The 16,862-nt window shown below is 45.9% G+C and overlaps 1 protein-coding gene across 2 annotated transcripts; it reads left to right on the forward strand.

Moving 5' to 3' along the window:
* Window positions 1-4,321: 4,321 nt before the first annotated feature.
* CHP2 (calcineurin like EF-hand protein 2) lies at window positions 4,322-16,583 on the forward strand. Of its 2 annotated transcripts, none has more exons than XM_046667175.1 (7): window positions 4,322-4,417; window positions 4,917-4,989; window positions 5,095-5,175; window positions 5,296-5,426; window positions 5,622-5,683; window positions 6,457-6,579; window positions 16,368-16,583. In XM_046667175.1, the coding sequence occupies exons 1-7, from the start codon at window positions 4,351-4,353 to the stop codon at window positions 16,527-16,529; spliced, it is 699 nt and encodes a 232-aa protein (XP_046523131.1). In that variant the 5' UTR covers window positions 4,322-4,350; the 3' UTR covers window positions 16,530-16,583. The 2 variants fall into 2 exon arrangements, with proteins under 2 accessions (XP_046523131.1, XP_046523133.1); XM_046667177.1 differs by lacking the exon at window positions 16,368-16,583 and adding an exon at window positions 6,777-7,557.
* Window positions 16,584-16,862: the final 279 nt, after the last annotated feature.

The raw sequence follows: 16,862 nt of genomic DNA on the forward strand, positions 1-16,862 counted from the left end.
TCTTCGCCAACTCAGCTAATGGCACCTTCCAAACCTGCCAGTTGTTTAGCGCCAAAATCTTGGAATTATCCTTGACTCTTCTCTTTCTCTCACACCATACATCCAATATATCAGCAAATCTCGTGGACTCTTCTTTCAAAATAGGACTCAGATTTGACGCCTTCTCACCACTTCCACTGCCAGTACCTAATCTACCACCATCTTTCATTCGAATGATTGCAACCGTCCGTCTTCTAGCTTCCACTTTGTCCCTGTTCACGTCTACACATAATAGTCAGAGTGATTTTTGTGATGCTATTAAAACAGAAATTGGGTTATCTCATTCTCCAGCTTAACAGCCTACAATTCTGTCCTATCACACTTAAAATAAAACTTGTGGCCTAAGAGACTCTGCAAGATATGACTCTTGCCTACTTGACGTTCATGACCTGTATCCTTGCTGTTTCAACCACATCAGAGATAAAACAGTCTCTTGTTTTAATTTGTACTGTTAAACTCTGAGGTTGAGCATCTTTTTATGCTTCCTTACCATTTCTATTTCTCAACTTATCCCATTTTTTCTAATAGAAAAAGGCTGTGCTTTTTGTTTTCTTTTTTTGTTGTTTTGTCATTTTCTTTTTGATTTTTAAGGCATCTTTGTATTTTAAGGAAATTATCTTTTACACAGACTGTGAAGGTTTTCCTTGGTTTTGTCTTTTGGGCTTTGATATCTATATATTTATATATCTATATCTATATATGTCTCTATAGAGAGATTTTAATTTTCAAATAGTCAAATTTGCCAATCTTTCCTCTGTGGTTTATATGCTTTGTTTCATGTTTAGAAAGGCCTTCTCCAGTTCAAGACTATAACAAAATCTAAGATTTCCTCTAGTATTGTATGGCTTCATTTTATATTTAAACCTTTATTCTATCTGGAATTAATTTTGGTATAAGAAGGCAGAGGTACAGCTTTATTTTTCCCCCTAAAAGACAGATGTCCCAAACGATGTGTGTTGAATAATCCACATTTCCCCTACTGATTTGATATGTCACTGTTGTCACATGCCAAATTTCCATGAATATTTGGGTCTATTTCTCACTCTCTTCTCTGTTTCTCGTCTGTCTATTCCTGCACTATTACCAGATAGCTCATTGTACCTTTATAATATATTTAAAAATCTGTTATAGTTCACCTTCATTATTTTTACTTTCCAGAGCTTTCCTGGCTGTTCTTGATTTTTGGTTTTTCACAGCTTTATAGAGACATATTCACATAGCATACAATTCACCTTTTAAAGTGTACAATCCAATAGATTTAGTGTATTCACAGATATCTGCAACTATCACCACAGTCAACTTCAGAACATTTTCAGAACCTCCAAAATAACCTCATACCTTTAGCTATAACTCTCTTTCCCACTGGCTCCCTCAACCCTAAGCAACCACTAATCTACTTTTTATCTCTACAGATTTGCCTATTCTTGACAATTCATAGTAAATGGAATCATATAATATGTGGTCTTTTGTGGTTGGTTTATTTTACTTAGCATAGTGTTCTCAAAGTTCATCCACGTTGTGGCACGTATCAGTACTTTATTCCTTTTTATGGCTGAATAATATTCCATTGTATGGATATATCACATTTTGTTTATCCATTCACCAGTGGACATTTGGGTTGATTCCACCTGGTAGCTATTGTAAATAATGCTGCTATGAACACTCACGTACAAGTTTTTGTTTGAACATCTTTTCTCAATTCTTTTGGGTATATAACTAGGAGTGGAATTGCTCATATGGTAATTTTCTTTAACTTACTGAGAAATCTCCAAACTGTTTTCCATAGCAGCTGCACCATTTTACATTTCTACCAGCAATGTATAAAGGTTCTAATTTCTAAACATTCTGGCCAAGACTTGTGATTTTTCGGTTTTGTTTTTTAAATTCTAGGCTGTGTAGTGGGTGTGAAACGATATCTCATTGTGGTTTTCTTTGTATTTCCTTGATGACTAATGATGGTGAGCATCTTTTAATGTGCTTAATGGCCATTTGTACGTCTTCTTTGGAGAAATGCCTATTTGAGTTTTTTGCTCATTTAAAAACTGGGTTGTCTTTTTGTTATTGAGTTGTAAGAGTTCTAAATTCTCCTGACTACTCTTGCATCTGCATTTTCCCAGCTGAACCTCAGTGTTGCTTCATCAAGAATAGCTAGTAACTTTTATGTCGCTTAAAAGCAAAAAACAAATGTTCAGCCTGAATCCAGTCCAACAGATTCTGCAGATGAAATCTCTCCAAACGTCGCCCCTTTAAACGCCCTGAAAGGGTGTGGCCACCATATTGTAAAGTTGATTTAAACCACTTGTGTGCACGACGCAGGAATGGGTTCCAGCAAAGTGTTTTCCTGTTGGCTTGTGATGGTGTGCGGATGGGAGTGGTTAATTACTCTCTGGCCTAATTTACCTTCTTGTAGCGCTGACTCAGAGATTAAGGCTAGAGACGCTTTTTCCAAGACCAGCATCCCAAGCTGGCCTGAGGTGAAGCCTGCAGCGTCCCAGGACTCTTATCCCCTCCTGGGTTCAGAACCTAACCTGAACTATGCTCACAGTCTGACTCACAGCTATGGGCTGGAGTGGTTGCTGGGCTTCATTAGGGAGCAGTGTGGTTTCCCCCTGCTGTAGTCCTTGGGGGCATCTGAAAGGGAATCAAGCATTCCTTGTGCCAGTTCTTTAATCCTTGGGGTATCTGAAAGAGAAGCAAGCACTCCTTAGATCAATATTTTCAAGGCTTATCTGATACAAGCCTCTTCTTGGGGCTGGAGGATTGACTGTGTCTCCGGCTTCTCTCTCTCCAGGCCGGGTGTGAACTTGAACCCTTGTCATGAACGGCTTGTATTTTTTTTTTTCCCCTGGGAAATTTGTGTATATGTGTGATTATGATGGGAGAGGAGAGGGGAGGATGGATTCAGAACTAGACACCTGTTGTACTTGATCCTTTGCAACTGCATTTCTCAACCTTCTTTTCATTATCACCCCCCACCTAAGGAGAGTTTCTAGACTTTTTTTCCCCTAACCATTACTCTCCATGAAATTTTAATGCCGCAGATGTATTATATATCTATTTATGTGCTGTATGTATATCTGTGCTTTATACATAAGAAATAAAATTTTTGGCCCCCTTGGGGGCAATGTGGCCCCCACTGAGGATGCAGGCTTTGCAGTAGCTGGCAGCCTGCACCCTGGGCAGCCTCCACCGCAGATACGCAGGAAGAAGGCAGTCTAGCCGCTGTGCTGTGAGGAGGGTTTGAGCTGCCGCACATAAAGTACTTAGCAAAGTGCCTGGCACAGGGAAAGTGCTCAACAAAATGAGACTTGGTTGTTGTCATCATTTTTATGTTAAGCCTGGTCGCAGTGACATTTGTGACCCTCGCTCAGGCTGTGGGTTCCCACTGTCCTTGACTAGTCAGAGGTCTAAGTCATTCCTAGCCCGGCTCTTCCACCAAAGGCCCACGGGGTTCATAAGGGAGTAAGTTGGGCTGGGTGGGGACTGAGGCAAGTGGACAGCCCACCATGCCTCATTTAAACACGGCAGCCGTTCCCTAGCTGCAGCTGAGTGGTGCCAGGGAGGAAGGCGGGCCTAGTGGTGTCAGAACTTCTGATTTCTCAGGAGAAGCCAGGAATCTGGATTTTTGGTTAAATCTCCTGATTTTTAAGCATTGTCTCAATTAAACAACAACAATAACGCTATGTGGACCAAACAAAAGAGATGAAACCAAGATAGACTGATATGCCCAGAGTCGGCCGCATAACGGGATTCCAACCCACGTTCTCCAGATCCAGTGCTCTTTCCACTTACCCAGCCCTTCCTCTAGCCTCACGACCCTCCCCACTTCACCTCTCTTTAGCCCTGCCAGGCCTCTCCCTCCCGACCCTCCTGCCTGGGGAGGGGGCCCCAGGCGGGCGCCACCGGGATCGGAACGCATGCGTCCCGCTCCGCTCCCCATCCGCCACCCCCTGCCCAGACGGACTTGGATTCTGTCTCCGGACGAAGAAGCTGGGGACCTCGGAGCCTTACTCCGTGGGAACCGGGGCGAGCCCCGGGGCGGGGAGGCGGGGCCCGGGCTCTCCCGCGCCGACCTCGGGATCTCGGCGTGAAACGACCCGTTGTTCGCGCCGCCCCTCTGCCCCCGCTCCCCGGGCATTGTTTGCCATTCGCCGGGCGGCGGGGGGAGGCGAGGAACGCCGGGGTTCCCCAGCCTGGCTTCGCGCCAGGCCTGTGGCCTTCGGCCGGGGCGGGAGCAGAGGGGCGGCGCGGGGCGGGGCGCGCGGTCGGCGGCCGCTGGCGCTGCGCTGGCGCTCGGGCTGCAGCGCCGCCATGGGCTCGAGCAGCTCGCACGCGGCGCTCATTCCCGACGCGGACAGCCTCCGGCGGGAGACGGGCTGTGAGTGCGGCTGCGGAGGGCGCCCGGGGTCGAGCCCGCGTCCCGGGGCAGGGCCCGAGGGGCTTAAGTCGGGGACCCCAGCTGGGCGCCCCGGAGTAGGGGGTTGGCGGGAGGGATGAGCGAACCACAAGATCCGAGGGTCTGGAATCGCAGGGCTGGGGGCGCGTTAACCGAGGGTCCCGGCGTCCAGGTTTGAGGCGGGTCCCTTCCCGGGCCTGGGGGCCAGGTTAATCCAGCACCCGTGTCCTCGAGCCCAGATCGAGGCTGACAGCAGAGGCGGACGGCTGATGGAGAGGTCGGCTTTGGTCCCTTGGCCTCCCGGAGGGGACCGCCGGGACGCGACGAGACTCCCAGGACTTCTCACGCCCCCTCCAACCCCGCCAGCTTTGCCCCTGGGTCCCTGGTGGAACCCAAGCCTACCTCCCGGGCCGCCGGGGAGGGTTTCTGGAGCGCGTCCGAGCCTCCTGGGCAGGTCACCCCTCTGCCTTCCGTCCCGCAGTCTCGCAGGCCAGTCTGCTCCGCCTCTACCACCGGTTTCGGGCCCTGGACACGAACAAGAAGGGCTACCTGAGGTGAGGGGGAGCTGACCCTGTGACCTCCCACCTCTGTCTCTCTGACCCCATTCTCCTTTTTGACTCACCATCTTGGTCTTTGCCCTGCCTACTTTGACCTTCCAGCCGCATGGATCTGCAGCAGATTGGGGCGCTGGCCGTGAACCCCCTGGGAGACCGCATTATAGACAGCTTCTTCCCTGATGGGTGAGGTCTCGCTGGGGTTGGTGGAAAAGCTTGTGGGGGGGCAGTAGGGAGGAGGTTAGGGACGGAGGCAGGGGGAGGGCCAAAGTGACCACTGCCTCTGCTCCATTCCACCCCCGCCAGGAGTCTGCAAGTGGATTTCCCAGACTTTGTCAGGGTCCTGGCTCATTTTCGACCTGCAGACGATGAGGACGCAGGACTCCGGGACCCCAGGGAACCTGAACCCCTCAACAGCAGAATGAACAAACTTCGCTGTGAGTTTATAGGGACCGCACCCCCCTCGCCCCCAAGTGAGACCCGGGATTTCCCAAACCAGTGAGAGGCCCCGGGCACCTCCCATTCCTTTTGTGAGCCTATAGATGACCTCCCACACTCCTCCAGGGTGACCTTCTGCTAGAAGAAAACTAGGGAAGACTCACCTTCCTTTTCACCTTCCACTCTCTTCCCAGTTGCGTTTCAGCTCTACGACCTGGATCGGGATGGAAAGATCTCCAGGCATGAGATGCTACAGGTTAGAAGAACACAAGGGCAAGAGATGTGATGTGTGTAGGGTGGGGTGGTTGAATGGAGTGGTTGTGGGGGATGGGGTGGATGATTGGTGGATGGGGGATGCAAATAATTGGGGTATTGGGTGGGAAATGGGAATGGGTGGGGTTGGAGTGTGGGTTAGCTGGGAAATGGGGTGAGGAACAGTTGGCTAGGAGGTTGGTTCTCAGCTAGGGGTGATTTTGTCCCTGGAATGACATTGGCAATATCTAGAGACATTTTTGGTGGTGGCAAGGGGGGGGGGGGGGGCACTACATGGCATCTAGTGGGCAGGGGTCAAGAGTGCTGCTAAATATCTTACAATGCACAAGATAGCCCCCATTCCCTCCACAACAAGGAGCTTTCTGGCCCCAAATGTTAATAGTGCTGAGATGGAGAAACTCTGGAATAGATGTGATGAAGTGGAGGATAGAATCAGAAATAGTTGGAGGAGGAGGTGAGGAATGGGGTGGAGGACACTTGGAGGCTGGGTTCTAAGGTTTGGGGTTGGGCAATGAATTTGGGTATATTGTTGAGGTGAGTGTGGGATGGTAAGGGACAGATGAGGGTTTGGATGAAGAAGTAGTGGGGGAAATTACTGGGGGATATGGTGAGAAGTGATTGGAATGGGGTGAAAATGCATGAGGAATGGATTATGAAATTGGCAATGACTTTTGGGGTAAAGTTGGCAAAGTTTGGGTGATGCTACTAGTAGCCTCTGTGCCTCCTCTTTATGGCGGTCTCTCCCCCACCTCCCAGGTACTCCGGCTGATGGTCGGGGTGCAGGTGACGGAAGAGCAGTTGGAGAGCATCGCCGAACGCACGGTGCAGGAGGCCGATGAAGATGGCGATGGGGCTGTGTCCTTCCTGGAGTTTGCCAAGGTCAGAATGTCCTTGGGGCCTGGGGAGTTGTGAGCAGGAGTCCCTAGGACAAATGGACATGGGAAATGAAGTTGGAAGGAGGAGGGCAGAAAGAGAGGGGTTCCCAAGGAATAATGGGGCCTTGGGGATGGGAGAGGAGGTTGGAAGCATAGAGGAGTGGAATTCAAGCCTCTTGACTACCACCCATGTCCCCTCAGTCCTTAGAGAAGATAGACATCGAGCAGAAAATGAGCATCCGGATCCTGAAGTGACCCCGTTTGTGCCTTTGGCTGGCTTACACAGACCGGCCTTGCTTGGGAGTCATCTTTAGCCCCATGGAGGCACGGCCCCAGTAAATTGTATTCTTACTTCTGTACTGAACTCTATTTAAGGCCAAGGAGAGAAAGCTGGAAGGATATATACTAAAGTCTAACTCATTTGATCTCAGATCTGTGAATCAGGCAGAAATCTTTTGGTTGCAAGTCACTAAAAACCCAAATCAAAGGGACTTCAGTTAAAAAGGGATTTTATGGGCTCGTGTAATTAAAAAGTCTGGAGGTATGTTCAGAAGACTGGAAAAGTCTGGAAGCGTCTCAGGCACAGCTAGATCCGAGGGCTCCAAAGATGCCATCAGGGCTCAGTTATTCTCCGTCTCAGCTTTCCTGAGAGTGAAATCAACACAAAAGAAAGCTGAGATTCTCCAACTCTTGGCATTTTCTGAGTTCAGGGAGTTCAAGGTCCTGTAAAGATTATGCATCTTTGAGACTCTGGAACCGAATTGTCTGGGGTGGCATATTAACCCCATTGCCACTTTTGGGTTTTGACTGTAGTATGATTCTGACAAATGAGTCTCCTAGTTGAGGGGAGCGGGTGAGGGGTAATTGATTCCTTCAGGAATTTTGGGATTTTTGTCAGGATTACCACGCGAATACTTTCCAACTGAGGGATGTTTGTTTTGTCTTTGTTCCCAATTAAAGATGGGGGTCTGGATGAAACTCAGAGTGGCTACTGGCTGTTTTTTCCAGGCATTGTGGGGGAAGATTTGTAAATAGAGAGAAATGGAGGGGAGAGAGGGAGAGAGAGGGAGGAATGGAGAGAGGGATCTTTCTTTATAGCTCGTCTTTTTTCCATTATGGTGTTTCCCAAATTTTCCTGATGGTAAATATCACCTGATTAAAAAGTTCAGAGCCAGCCCTGATGGCTTAGTGGTTGAATTCAGCACTCTCACCACTTTGGTCGCCCAGGTTTGTTTCCTGGTCATGGAAACACACCACCCGTCTGTCAGTTGCCGTGCTGTGGCAGGAGCTCAAGCAGAAGAAGCAGAAGGACTTACAACTAAGATATACAACCATGCACTGGGGCTTTGGGGAGAGAAAGAAAAAAAAAAGTACAGACCCTTCAGCCCCATTTGAGAGCTCCTAAGTCTCCAGAGAAATCTGTATTTTTAATATGTGATTCTGATGTTGGAGGTCTAAGGACCAAAGTTTTAGAGACAGTGACCTAAAGCTTCCGGCCAGGCTCCTAGTGACAGCTGTCTGTAAGGTTCTCCAACATCCACAAAGCGCTGGGCACAGCCCTGGCCCCTGGGCTCTCAGGAAGAGCTCCCATCCGTTCCTGCCCACACCTGCTCTGCTCTGTGCCAGTGACGTGTGCTCCTGGAGGGCTAAGCAGATCCCCAGGACCGCTCACCGTTCTGGTGGATGGGGAGCAGACTGCCCCACCTTTTCTCAGCGTGCAAGCCCCTGATCCTGCCCAAGTTCAGGAGGTTGGAGAGCCTTGTTGTGCAGGAGGGAGGAGCATCTGGCTGCTGTGGCATAAGCTGTTTGAACCCCACCCTCTTGATGCTAACCCTGACAGAGTTGCCTGTGGGTATGTTCCAAGGGGGCTGATGGCACCCGTGGGGAACCCCTGTGCTGTGAGCAGCAGTTGGCAAGTTTCAATGATTTGTTTCCCGCCCTCAATTTCATTGCCATACAGTCCCTACAATTGGTGCCGTTATTAACTTATTATTTGTCTATAAACAGACTCATTTAAAATTTACATATTTGAGCTTAGAAAGGAAACAATACCACGCCTATAAATTTGAAACGAGCACCAATTGCTGTAAATAAAATAACTACACAAAAACATGCAAAGAACCCCAAAAAAAATGTCAAAAGGGAAATTAGCAAGTGTTGAAGAATTATAAAAAACAAGCCTGCCCCAAACAGAGCTTCTCTGTGGTGATCTGAAGGATGGATAAAGAATTGAGAAGGGAGCAGTCTTTTCACTGTGTGAGTCAGTGTTATTTAAAGCTGTGGGGTACCACTGACAATCATCTTGTGTACATGACTGGTGTGTTTCCTACGCTTTGGGAACCACTGGCTGGAGGGAACTGTGAGGAAGTGGTCCTTGGAGGAGCCTGCCTCCTCGATAGACCATTTGGAGGCAGGCATCAGGAGGCTGGACATCATGATCCTTAGGCCAGCTGCTGGTCAGATTGGGTTTGGTAGAGGTTGGCCATCGAAATGGAGTCCACTTACCGGATCAGGTCCAGGGATAAATAGCAGGGTCTTATGACCGATGCTTTACTACGGAGCTGGAAATGTTAAAAGCAACAGCCCTCAGCTGACGTTTGTCTCCACACCCAGTAGGACTTGTGAGCTTGGAGACAGACCTGTGAACTTGTCCACCTGCTGGGCTAAGAGGCAGAGTCCTCACAGGAGGGGCTGGGGGCAACTCTAGGCATGGTGCTTGGGATCCTCACTGGAGAGGGGCTTCCCAGAAACGTGTGGAATGGGCACTGGGAATGGGCACTGTCCCAGCTTGTTCCACCTGGCTGCTGGGAGGGGCTTTAGCAGACCTGGAATTTCCTGGAAGAAGCCATCTACATATCCTGAACATGAGATGAGAATTCCAGAGGAAGCCCCTTTCCTTCCAAGGTGACTGGACCTGAGGCATGTGTAGGGAGCCCTGGGAAGAGAAGCGAGTTGACGGACCTAAGTAGTGATGTTGAATAAACCTGATTATGGCTGCCGTTGCCTCTTCCCAAGTGATCAGGAAAACAGTTAAGAATTCCAAACTTGAATCTCAAATAGAATTGTTGTCCTCAGCCCCACCCAGCCAACACCAATAAAACTCTTTGATGTTTAAGAGGCGATATACAGACTTGAGTCCTGGTATGGACCTACCCTGAGAACCATTGTGGTTAGTAAAAATAACTTTGGAGTTCTGTTAGGCTTGAGATAGAACCTGGACCCTTTTAATTACTCGCTGTGCAACCTTGGTAAGTAACTTTACTCTTCAATGCCTCAGCTTCTGTTATCTATGAAAGAGACAGATAATAGTAGCTACCTCGTAGTGTTGTTGTATTTTGTCCTTCCTCTGCCTCGTTCCCCTCACCCCGCCCCTAACCCTGCGTTACTTCAGCTGAGGACCCTTGGCCCCACCTGTAAACCAGGACTCTGGTCTGTATCAGTCAGGATTCTTTCTGTTGTTACCTGGCTTATGGAAGAGCAAGAATTTATTGGTTCATATAACTGGAGGAAAAGTCCAAAGGTAGACCAGGCAAGTGAGAGTCCCAAAGGATCAATGATGTTATCAGAAATCAGCCTTTGTTTCTCAGCTCTGTTCTCCTCTGTGTTGGTCTCATTCTTAAGCAGCTATTGCAATGAACAGAGAGCCTCTCTTTCCCAACAATTCTGCCAAAAGTCCCAGAAGTAGACCTCAGCCTACTCATTGTAGCCAGGTGGATGTACTGCTCTCTCTGGCCACACCTGGTCACGTGCTTGCCCCAGGAACTGGAGATTACAGTCAATCTCACCTGAACCAAATCAGTGGGTGTGTGAATGTACGTGTGTGTGTGTGTGTACGGGTGTGTTTGTATGTGTGTAGTATGCCGATACCCTGAAGGAAAGTCAGAATGCTGTTACCAGAAGACGAGGGCTTCATGCTAGGCATGCAAAATCAACAGATAACTCTATACTAGTTCGTTTGTTTTTGCCTACAAATAACAGGATTACCAACTAATAGTGACTTAAAAAATTAAGACAGTTATCTCACATTATAAGATGTTTTTGGTGGTAGGCAGTCCTAGAGTTGCTGAGTGGCTCAATGATTTTATTAAGAGTCCAAGATCTTTTTAACCTTCCATTCTTCAGTATGTTTGCTTTTAATTATCAGGTTTGTTGACTCATGGTAATAAGATGGCTGCTGTAGCTCTAGCCATCACATCCTCATTGGAAAAGTATCTAGAACGGGTCCCCTCTTTTGATCATTAAGGATAATCTTTCCCAGAAGTATACCCCCTTCGCAGACTACTTTTTACTTGTCATTGGTCAGAACAAGAACACCTCTAGCTGTAAGGGAGGCTGGAAAAATGAATATCTGACATTTTCAGACTTTATCATGGGAAGTGGACTTTATCAGTATTGAGGAAAGGGGAGAGGAAGAGTAGCTGTGTGGTGTGTTGTTGTAAGTGTGACGGTGGTCCTGGACAACCCCTCAATTGCAATGGCTTACACTAGCAAGAGTTTATTTCTTGCTTATACTATATGCTGCTGGCTGTGGGTCAGCTTCAGCTCTTCTCTACGTGTCTTCATGCTGCAGGACCCAGGCTGAAGGAGCAGGCCCCGTCAGGGACATGCCATTCTCACGGTAGAGGGAAAGCAAAAGAGCTCCCCGAAATGATAGCTAAGTTTCTGCTCGGACCTGGCATATGCCTCTTCTACTTGGATACCATTGGCCAAAGCAAGGCACACACGATGGGGCCGGTCAATGGGAGAGGAATGTCTGCTCCTCCCACAGGGAGTCCCTGCCTATCACATGATGTTCTGTTTCGGTGTAGCAAATCACCCTAAAACTTAGTGGCTTAAAACAACCACCGTTTTATCACACCTGATGACAGGGATTCAGGCAGGGCCCAGCTGGGCAAGTCTGCTGGTGCATGTGGCATTGACTGAGGTCACTCTGTGCTATTCAGCTGGCCGATGGACTGCTCTGGAGGGTCCACCTTGACTTCACTCACAAGTGCCTGGTAGGAATACCAGTAAAGATTGTGGACTTCCTCCATGGCAGCTCAGGGCTCCCAGAGACAGGAACTGGAAAAGTCTGGGTGTGGAAACTGGCAGAACGTCACTTCTGCCATGATGTATTGGGACAAAACAGGCATGGAGCCTACAAGAGGAGGGAATATAGACTCCCTCTCTTGGGGGGATGAGTATTAAAGAACTTATGGGCTATAGTTTACTTGCCACACGTGGCTACAGGTGGTGATGTATAATCTTCTTACAGGGAAGGGAAATAGACATTTAAAAAAATGAGTAGTAAGATGGGCTTTACCCAACCAGTTAACATTTATCATGAAACCAAAAATATTAAAATATCATTATGTTAAATAGTTAACATATGTTATATGCTTAACATATATGTTAAATAGTTAATATTTATCATGAAGTGAAAATAATTAAGACATCTGGGATACTGCTATAGAAAGATCAATGGGACAAAAAAAGAAAGTACAGAAATATGTATATATATACACATGCTTAATACAGTATGATCTGCTATTGTATATTAGACCAGAAATCACATCATAAAATGAAATAACAAATGGTTACAAAATGGGCATAAGTGAATATTAATGTAATCTTGAGGTGCCCGAGGCTTTTCTAAGCATAATCATCTGGAAAAATATTAATAGTGTTAACTAACCCAAAGCCATCTATAGATTCAATGCAATCCTTATCAAGATTCCAATGGCATTTTTTACAGAAGTAGAAAAAACAATCCTAAAGTTTACATGGAACCACAAAAGATCTCATAGCCAAAGCAATTCTGAGAAAGAACAGAGCAGGAGGCATCACACTTTCCAATTTCAAGCCATATTATAAAGCTGTAGTAATCAAAACAGTATGGTCTTAGCATAAAAAGAGGTACATACCTCAGTGGAACCGAATGGAGAGCCTAGAAATAAATCCATGCCTGTACGGTCAATTAATATATGACAAAGGGGGCAAGAATATACAGTGAGGAAAAGAGAGTCCCTTCAATAAATGGTGCCAGGAAAACTGGACAGATACATGCAAAAGAATGAAACCGGACCACTTTCTTATATTGTAGACAAAAATAAACTCAAAATGGATTAAGATTTAAAAGTAAGACCTGAAGCCGTAAAACTCCAGAAGAAAACATAGGAAAAAAGCTCCTTGATCTGGGTCTTGGCAATGATTTTTTTAGAAATGACACCTAAAGAAAAAGCAACAAAATCAAAAATAAATAAGTGAGACCACATCAAACCAAAAAGCTGCACAGCAAAAGAAGCGATCAACGAAATGAAAAGGCAGCTTAGAGGATGGGAGAGAATGTTTGCACGCCATATATCTGATAAGGGGTTAATATCCAAAATAGTATATGAGGAACTCATACAACTCAAGAGGAAAAAAACAAATAATCCAATTAAAAAATGGGCAAAGGACCTGAATAGACATTTCTCCAAAGAAGATGTACAAATGGCCAACAGGTGCATGAAAAGGTGCTCAATATCACTAACCATCAGGGAGATGCAAATCAAAACTACAATGAAACATCACCTCACACCCATTAGAATGGCTGTCATCAAAAAGACAAGAAATAACAGATGCTGGTCCAGGATATAGATACAAGAGAATCCTTGTGCACTGTTGGTGGAATTGTAAATTGGTACAGACACTATAGAAAACAGTATGGAGTTTTTCAAAACATTAAAAATAGAACTACCATACGATTCAGCAACCCCACTCCTCGGTATTTATCTGGAGGAAACAAAACCACTATGTCGAAGAGATATCTGCACGGCATGTTCATCGCAGCGTTACTCACAAGAGCCAAGACGTGGAAACAACCTAATTGTCTAATGACAGATGAATAGATAAAGAAAATGGAATGTACAATGGAATACTATTCAACCATAAAAAGAAGGAAATCCTGCCACGGATGGACCTTGAGGCCATTATGCTAAGTGAAATGTCAGACAGAGAAAGACAAATACTGTATGATCTCACTTAGAAATGGGATCTAAAAAAAAAACCCAGTCAAACTCATAGAAAAAGAGATCAGATTTGTGTTTACCAGTGGTGAGGGGCGGGGAGTGGCAGAGGAGGAATTGGATAAAGGTGGTCAAAAGGCACAAGCTTCCATTTATAAGATAAATAAGGACTGAAGATGTAATGTACAACATGACAACAGTTTAAAAAATAGTGTTAACTACATAAAAATTAAAAATTTCTGTACATCAAAAGCAACATTAAACATTTTAAAGGCTAAGAACAAGCTGGAGAATTATTTGCATTATGTGTATCAGACAGGAGGTTAAAAGCTTTTACACATAAATAGCTGTTTCAAATCCTTTAAAAAAGATGAACATCGTATAGGCAAGAATATGAATGAGACGTTTTTAAAAAGAAATATAAATGTCCAAAAGCATATAAAAGTGTTCAGCCTCAATGTTGATTAAATTCTAATTGAAACCGTGATTCTTCTGAAGACCATGATTCTTTTAAGGATTCTGGTTTTACGTACCAAAAGCCTTAAAAGTGGCCATAGTCTTTGGCCCTGGAACTCTCACTTCTAGGAATTTATCTTAAGTAAATAATTATGGATGTGCAAAAAGGTCAACCTACTAAATTATTCACCTAAGTATTATTCTAACAGTGAAAAATGGGTCCATCAACTGTGGAACAGTGTGGGTGCGCCGCTCGGATCTCCCATTGAGTGAACTCCATCTCCCATTGAGTGAACTCGCCCTTCACTGCAAGGAGTGCTGAGCTGTCCGATCCCAGCTCTTCCCCCTTCAGGATCTCCTCAGCTCTCAAGCTGAGACCATGCTCTTCTCAGGCAGCCCCAGCCGAGGACTGAGCGAGGTGCTAGGGCTGACGAATCCTGCAAATTTGTGGGGCTCTTTCAGTGGGAAATCTTGCTTCAGAACTCCCCATTGGGTTGCCTGAACCCTTCCCAGATCTGCAAGGCGCTCTGAGGTTCTCTCTGGCCAATCCTGCTTCCTCACCATTTTATCTTCCTAGGTGTTACTCCCAACCTCTGCACTCCCAGCTCCATCTCAGTCTGCTTCCCAGAGAACCCAACAAACAGTGAGTCAGAGTTCAGTGAGAGTTTGATCAGAGAAGCAGAACCACTAAGCGTGAAACGGAATAAGGGGCCTACTCCAGGGATTAAACCTGACAATCGTGGGAGCAGGTAATCAGTGTGGGAAAGGTGGTGGCTCTTCTGAATCTGGTGTTGAGCCGGAACTCAGCAGAATCAGCAGTTGGGAAGAAGAAATACACGTAAAGTGAGAGATGAATAGCAGCCGGTGAGGACAACATGAAACCTAGAAGGACAAGCTGGAACCTGTGTCTGTTATTGCCTCCAACCTTGATGACGTGGGCAACTGGCAGAGGAAGGTGGCACCCATCACGTGCACCTGGCCCAGGATTTGGAGGAGTCAAAGGAGACCCAGAGTCACTGGAGGAGCCCCAGGCCTGGCTGATGTCCCATGCCAACGAGGTGAACCTGCAGATCAGCCGCAAAGTGTGTGAGTGGCAACAGTGCCGTCCACGGACCCTCAGAGCATAAAAATGGCTGCTCCTTCACTTCTGCCCGCCAAATCTTTGCTCATGGCCAACCAGAATTCAGACCAAAGGGATGGGAATTCTTAGAAGTGTAGCTTAAACTTAGCTAAATTGAAGCAGAATAAAGCCATCACAATGGGATTGGTTAAAAAAAAATGATATATTCATAAAATGAGATGGTATTTATCCATTTAAAATGATGTTGTATATAAATACTGTCATTAAAAGACAGCAATCTGTACAGCATGACCCCATTTGTAAAAATGTATATAAGCGTCTAAAGACAAGTGTTCTAAGATGTTAAACATCTTAAAACAAAAACAAAAGTCTAATTGGGTCACTCCTCTCCTTGAAACATGTAAAGAGTTCCCCCCAATTTATAAAGTCTAAGTACTTTGGTAGCTTCCCAGGCCCTCTATAATGTAGATTACCTCTGCGATCTTTCCAGCTTCTTCTTTTACCCCTCCATGCCTATTGTTCCATGTTCTAGGAAGGAATCCTAAATGTTTGAGCTGCTTCCTCTCTGGCACCTTGTGGGTTCTCACCGACTCTGGCTTTCTTCTTAGCTTGGACTGTCTTTCTCCCCAGTCTTTGCCTACTTATTATTTTCCTACTTTCCTACTTATTATTCAAGACCTTTCCTGGTAGTGCTTTGTTGATCACTTGCAACTCAATAGTTCTCCAAACTGTCTGAACATTAAAGTGAATTACCTGGGAAACTTAAAAAAATACAGGTACTTGGGCTTCACCATGGATCTACTACAATATAAGTTGCAGAGGTAGGGTCGGCAATTCTGTATATTATTTTGGAAATTGATTTGTCTGCAGGTGACAGAGATCCGAAAAACTAATGGCTCAAGCAAAACAGACGTTTATTTCTCTCTCATGGAAAAGTCAAAATTGACATGACAGGTCTGCTCTGTTTGGATGTCTGTTAGGAGACCAGACTCCTTCCATATTGTTGTTCTGCCATTTTTAGGAAGCTGCTCTCCTCTTTGTCATCCAAGATGGCACACCACCGAGTCTGCAATCTAGCCAATGGGAAGAGAGGACAAGTGAAGGCGGAGGGCATGCCCCTTCCACTTCAGTACACTACTTGGAAGTTGCATACATTACTTCCCCTCACATCTGTTGGTCAGAACTTAGTCTACTTAGATGCAAGAGAGATTGGGAAAAGTAATCTTTATTCTGAATGGTCAAATGCATACTAAAAGTTCTATTTTTTAGGAAGAAGAGGAGAATGGATCTGGAAGACAACTAGTAGTGTCTACCACAGTGTGTTTAAAAACTCAACTTCCCGGAAGATTTCTTGTGATGGTTATCAGTGTTTGGAACTACTGGAAGCTTCTTGGAATTATCGCAACCACTGCATTTATCATATTGCTTTAGAATGATCTCTTTCTTTCTCTCTCTCTCTTTTTTTGGTGAGGAAGATTGGCCCTGAGCTAACATCAGTTGCCAATCTTCCTCCTTTTTGCTTGAGGAAGAGTGGCCCTGAGCTAACATCCATACCAACCTTCCTCTATTTTGTATGTGGGTTGCCACCACAGCATGGCTTGATGAGTAGTGTAGGTCTGCACCCAGGATCCGAAGCTACCAACCCAGTTTGCCGAAGCAGAGCATGCCAAACTTAACCACTACACCATTAGGCAGGCCCCAGAATTATCTCTTTTTGATGGCCTTCACCTAAGAGTGTGGCCTCCTTAAGAGCAGAGCCTGTGT

The sequence above is a fragment of the Equus quagga genome, chromosome 7 (genome assembly GCF_021613505.1).
Source record: "Equus quagga isolate Etosha38 chromosome 7, UCLA_HA_Equagga_1.0, whole genome shotgun sequence".
In the NCBI taxonomy this organism is placed as follows: Eukaryota; Metazoa; Chordata; class Mammalia; order Perissodactyla; family Equidae; genus Equus; species Equus quagga.

What these genes read in the sequence shown, in the direction of transcription:
- CHP2 (XM_046667175.1), top strand. Translation starts at nt 4,351, where the DNA reads ATGGGCTCGAGCAGCTCGCACGCGGCGCTCATTCCCGACGCGGACAGC. An exon ending in AACAAGAAGGGCTACCTGAG is followed by an intron (nt 4,990 to 5,094) that starts GTGAGGGGGAGC and finishes TTGACCTTCCAG; the next exon opens with CCGCATGGATCTGCAGCAGA. An exon ending in GACAGCTTCTTCCCTGATGG is followed by an intron (nt 5,176 to 5,295) that starts GTGAGGTCTCGC and finishes CACCCCCGCCAG; the next exon opens with GAGTCTGCAAGTGGATTTCC.